The 5,789-nt window shown below is 42.9% G+C and overlaps 1 protein-coding gene across 2 annotated transcripts in view; it reads left to right on the top strand.

The window, feature by feature from the left end:
- Positions 1-877: 877 nt before the first annotated feature.
- Positions 878-5,789, top strand: part of PITRM1 (pitrilysin metallopeptidase 1) — a 55,771-nt gene continuing 50,859 nt past the window's right edge. For both annotated transcript variants that reach the window (XM_042475312.1, XM_042475311.1), the window contains exons 1-2: positions 878-1,055; positions 3,655-3,772. In XM_042475312.1, coding sequence (XP_042331246.1) covers positions 1,018-1,055; positions 3,655-3,772 — 156 coding nt within the window. In that variant the 5' untranslated portion in view covers positions 878-1,017. The remainder of the gene's footprint in view (positions 1,056-3,654; positions 3,773-5,789) is intronic.

The raw sequence follows: 5,789 nt of genomic DNA, 5'->3' as shown, positions 1-5,789 counted from the left end.
AAAGGCTGGCTAGGGCTTCAACAGAATCGCCTGCCAAGTAACACAGTTATAGGATTCTTCATGACAATTTTTTTTAAAAATAGTAATAATAATAATAATAAATTTAATATTAATAAATATTATTGCTATAAATAATGTTGAGTAATGTAAAAAAATAATATTTTTAAAACTAACATATTATAGTCTTCTGTCCTGTACCAGTTTAGAAGCTGAAACAGTTTAAAACCCTGTTCACATGTCTATTTGGGGAGTGGGGAAAGTGAACCAGATCACAAATGTTTTTAATATGTATTATTATGCTATGGAATTCTGGGAATTGTAGTTCTCTGAGGCATTTAGCCAAATATAGTGAAAGCCTTTTATTTCAATTCCAGACATTTGTGTGGCTGCATCTACACTGCATAATTAATGCAGTTTGACACCACTTTAACTGCCATGGCTCAGTGCTATGGAATTCTGGGAACTGTAGCTTTGTGAGACATTTAGCCTTCTCTCTGTCAAGAGAGCTCTGGTGCCACAACAAACTACAGTTCCCAGAATTCTGTAGCATTGAGCCATGGGAATTGGAAAGTGGTGTCAAACAGGATTATTTCTGCAGTGTGGATGCAGCCTATGCTGTGGAATTCTGGGAATTGTAATTTTTGTGAGCATTTAGCCTTCTCTGTCAGAGAGCTCTGGTGCCACAACAAACGACAATTCCCAGAATTCTATAGCACTGAACCATGGCAGTTAAAATGGTGTGGAATGCCTCCCAAATGGCACTGTGGGCAGCCCCTCTTTGCTAAGCTTCCCTGGGATCGGGAGGACTTCAACTCCCGGCATGCCTCGAAACGGGCTTTGCTGGCTGGGGCTGCTGGGAGTTGAAGTCCAACAGCATCTGGAGCTGGTGGGACAAGATGGCGGAGGCAGGGGTGCGCATGCGCGCTATGAGACTGTCGGGCAAGTGAGGCCCAGCTGCTGCTTCTTTCTTTCCTCCCATTTCCTCTCTTGTGGCGGCTGAGGAGGCTGGGCTCCGGCATGTGGGGCCGGTGGTTGTCTCTGAGGAGCCTGGGCCGGTAAGGAAGGAGCCTCTTAGCGGGGAATTAAGTCGGGGAACCTGAGCCACTTCTCAACCTTCACCTGGAAAAGTGGGAAAGCGCTCTGCCCATGCTCAGAGGCACCCTTGCCCCTCTTTGTCTCTTTCTCCTTGGCTGCCACGCTCGCGTCAGTAATGAAGCCTCCTCTTCTGACTGTTGGCGAGGAGAAGGCTCATCTGCTTTTCTGCTGGAGTTTGGGGACAAGGCAAGCGAGCCTCTGAGCATGTGCAGAAAGTTTTCCATACTCCCCCTTGGGTTGAATAATAGTCTGTTCGGTGAGCCCTTCCATCTCTTGTTTTCAGCAACTGCACTGAAGAAATAATGCAGTCATGGCTCCATCCTAGATAATCCTGGGGTTTGTAGTTTGGTGAGGCACAGGGACTCCTGGGCAGGGAAGGCTGAAGGCCCCTGTAAAAACTACAGATCCCAGGATTCCATAGGATGGACCTACAGCATTTAACATTTATGAATATATATATATATATATAGTATTTCATTATATATATTAACTTTTGTATGCATTTAATCTTAATTTTATCCTTTTTTAACTGGGTTATTTTAATTTATTTTTTTTAAATGCTTTTAAAGTCTTTTTAATCTTGTGAGCCACCTTGGGTCCCTTTCTGGGAGAAAGGCGGTGTGGAAATGAAATGAAATAAATCAATGAAATGAAATGGTGTCGGACGTCATTCTTTCTGCAGTGTAGTTTTACACTCGTCCATCCACGTTTGCGGCTTTGGCTTTTGCAGGTCTGATTATTCACTGATTTTATTAGTACATTCCCTCTAGGAATCTCTATGTCCTCCAGCGCAACTCTATGGTCAACTTTAACCAGAAGTCACACTGAAGGAGCTAGAGAGTCCTAGAGAGGACCCTCCACTAGGTATTTGTAGCTCCTCCAGCGCAACTCTATGGTCAGTGTCTGGCAGATGTTGACCACAGAGTTGCATTGGAGGACCTAGAGATGCCTAGAGAGGTGTTCTCCCAGGTACATTTCTCTGGTGAAATATATGATTCTCACCCCTGCTCTATTTAACAGCAGCATTTGAAACACCATTGTCTCCCTGCCCCATTCCCTCATAAATGTTCCACCAAGCCTAGAAACTTATTGGTGTTGTGTCTTTCCTTCACAAATAATATTTTGGATTTCCCCTCCTTCTGTCCCTGATGCCTGACCCAGGTATTTTCAAAAAACTTTTCTTTCCATCTTGCCTATTGTCATTTGCATCACATGAGGGTATGATCTGATGTTGACTCTTAGTGGTTCTTCTTGTGTCCTTGCAGTGAATAATCTTTGCAGAGATAAGGCAGAGTAGTTGTGAAGTGGAAAAATAGGAAGTTTATCATTTGCTGTTTTTTCTGGAGATATAAAAACAAGAACAGATTCCTTTTGCTGATAATATTGTGGCCTTGGCATTCATCAGTTTTATTTTTGATTTTTGCAGTTATTTGCGGAGCCTAATTGAGCTCTATGCTTTGACCCCTATTTTGGTTTCTTTACTGTATGTTATTTTCCTTTATTACTTTCTTTCCCTTGTGGATTTCAGGGTGCCATGTGGCCAATTTTCACCTCCCTGTTACTCTCATAATGACCCTGTGAGGTAGGCTAAGGTTAGGAATGGTGACTTTCTCAAGAATACACAATGAATTTGGCCCAAGAGCCTTATTAAACTGAGTCCTTGGTAATCTTAGTCCAACTCTTATCTGCTGTGTGACTGCATAACTCTATTCTCATTTGACTGATGTCTGTCTCCATAGATGGCTGGCATGGGAAACGTTGGGCAAGGTTGTTGTTGTGTGCCTTCAAGTCATTTCTGACTTAAGGTGACCCTAAGGCAACCCTATCATGGGGTTTTCTTAGCAAGGTTTGTTCAAAGGAGATTTGCCATTGCCTTCCTCTGAGGCTGAGAGCATGTGACTTGCCCAAGGTCACCCAGCAAGCTTACAACCTCTGTTTACAGTTAGAATTTATATAAGTAGGAATTTGTTTATGGAAGGCTTCCAGTCTTTGTTTTTGTATTACCTCACTGCCACCCCCCATTAGATTGTTCAAACCATGGGGGTTGCTTTTCCCTTTACATTGTTGCAAAAACACAGCTGGTCATCTTGTTTTTCCCCATGCAGAAAATTGTTCCATGCATGCCCTCATTATCTCTCTAGAGCAGGGTGGGAATTATGTCACTTGCCAAGCTGGTTTTTGCAACCCTGGGGCCCAATCTGGAGTCACCTCATGCCCTGCCAGCCAAAAACAGCATTTTTTCCTGAGCAAAAAGTGAATTACCAATTATACCAATATTCTGAGAGGCAATTTTCCTGTTTAAAGAAGTTTCAAAACCCTTCTCCTCAGGCATTTTTCAAGTAACCAGAAGTTGATTCCTGGCTGTTTACTGTTTTGTTTGTTTGTTTGTTTGTTGTTGTTGTTTTTTTGGTACTTTTGTGGGTTGATGGGGCAGGGACCTATCGTAACCTGCAAAACACTGTGGTGTTGCTGATAATTTAAAAAAATATAACCATTTCTATCTGTCTATTAGATAACAATACTCAATTGATTTTCTCTTTGACACCCCTTTCTTTTCAGTCTAAGTAGTTCTAGATTATTTGGTCCACAATTGTGGAGATGGAAGAGCAGTTCTGCTAATGAAAGAGCATTGCAGTACAAGACTGGCGATTGCATTCATGGATTCACAGTCAACAAGGTAATGTATTTCTTTTGCCAGAGTTTCCATCTCTTACCCTTCTCCAGATCTTAGTAACTCAGTGTTCTCCAATGCTCCTCAGCAAGGAAGTTATAAGTGACTGAAACATACACAACTTGGCAGATTTAGGCCTGGAAGACAAAGAGCCCTCCTCCAACCACCATCTTGAGGGGGAGAGAGGCCTGGCCTGAAGACAAAGAGCCCTCCTCCAACCACCATCTTGAGGGGGAGAGAGGCCTGGCCTGAAGACAAATAGCCCTCCTCCAACCACCATCTTGACGGGGAGAGAGGCCTGGCCTGGAAGAAAAAGAGCCCTCCTCCAACCACCATCTTGAGGGGGAGAGAGGCCTGGCCTGGAAGAAAAAGAGCCCTCCTCCAACCCCCATCTTGAGGGGGAGAGAGGCCAGGCCTGGAAGAAAAAGAGCCCTCCTCCAACCACCATTTTGAGGGGGAGAGAGGCCTGGCCTGAAGACAAAGAGCCCTCCTCCAACCACCATCTTGAGGGGGAGAGAGGCAGGCCAGCAACAACAGGCCTCGCCTGGAAGACAACATTCTTCTTTTAAAATTAATATCAATTATTTATTTTAAAAATATTTTGATGAAATTTTTTTACTTGTACACCGCTATGATCAAAGCGGAATAGCGGTCTATAAATAAAATAAATAATAAATAAATAGGCGGTTTGTATTTTTCCCCACATTAACCTTGCTGAAGCATAACCACTACATTTTGTCTGAGATGCATCTTAATTGGTAACAGAGTAACATCTCAGACAAAATGTAGGCCTGTGACTCTAATATTATCACCTTTCATCTTCTATGATTCTTGACATTTTTAACTTATGAAGAATCCAACTGAGTCTTGAAATCTTGCATGATGTGTTTTATGCATTGGGTCCAATAAAGGTATCACTTTTGTTTGTGTTTTTGGATTTTGTTGTATTAAGCCTTTTAGAAGGCTGGCTTTTCATTGTTGTGGTTGTTTCCTTTTTTTTTTAATCCTTCCGCAGCATAGTTTGGCTTTCAAACAAAGCTGAGAGACAGGTTTACCTTCCTTGAGAGCCTCATAGAAAACAAAACCGAATCTACGCTAAATATCTATAGCAGTTTGGTAGCATAGAATCATAGAGTCATAGAATCGTAGAGTTGGAAGAGACCACAAGGCACATCCAGTCCAATCCCTGCCATGCAGGAAATCACAATCAAAGCATCCCCAACAGATGGCCATCCAGCCTCTGCTTGAAGACCTCCAAGGAAGGAGACTCCACTACACTCCGGGGGAGTTTGATCCACTGTTGAACAGCCCTTTCTGTCAGGAAGTTCTTCCTAATGTTGAGGTGAAATCTCTTTTCCTGCAGTTTGCATCCATTGCTCCGGGTCCTAGTCTCTGGAGCAGCAGAAAACAAACTTGCTCTCTCCTCAATATGACATCCCTTCAAATATTTAAACAGGGCTATCATATCACCTCTTAACCTTCTCTTCTCCAGGCTAAACATCCCTAAGTCGTTCCTCGTAGGGTATGGTTTCCAGACTTTTCACCATTTTAGTTACTCTCCTTTGGACACGCTCCAGTTTCTCAATGTCCTATTTTTAATTGTGGTGCCCAGAACTGGACACAGTATTCCAGGTGGGGCCTGACCAGAGCAGAATATAGTGGCACTATGACTTCCCTTGATTTATACAGTATACTTCTATTGATGGAGCCTAAAATTGCATTGGCCTTGTTAGCTGCCGCATCGCATTGTAGACTCATGTTCAACTTATGGTCAACTTGGACTCCTAGATCCCTTTCACACGTAGTTTCATTCAGCCAGGTGTCCTCCATCCTATATCTGTGCTTTTCGTTTTTCCGCCCTAAGTGCAGTACCTTACATTTCTCCGTGTTGAATTACATTTTGTTAGCTATGGCCCAGTTTTCTAGTCTGTTCAGGTCATTTTGAATCTTGATCCTGTCCTCTGGGGTATTAGCTCCTCCCCCTAATTTGGTGTCATCTGCAAATTTGATAAGTATGCCCCCA

Source organism: Sceloporus undulatus, chromosome 6, assembly GCF_019175285.1.
Source record: "Sceloporus undulatus isolate JIND9_A2432 ecotype Alabama chromosome 6, SceUnd_v1.1, whole genome shotgun sequence".
In the NCBI taxonomy this organism is placed as follows: Eukaryota; Metazoa; Chordata; class Lepidosauria; order Squamata; family Phrynosomatidae; genus Sceloporus; species Sceloporus undulatus.
Note: the sequence above shows the minus strand (reverse complement) of the source record. Positions and strands in the feature narration are given on the sequence as shown.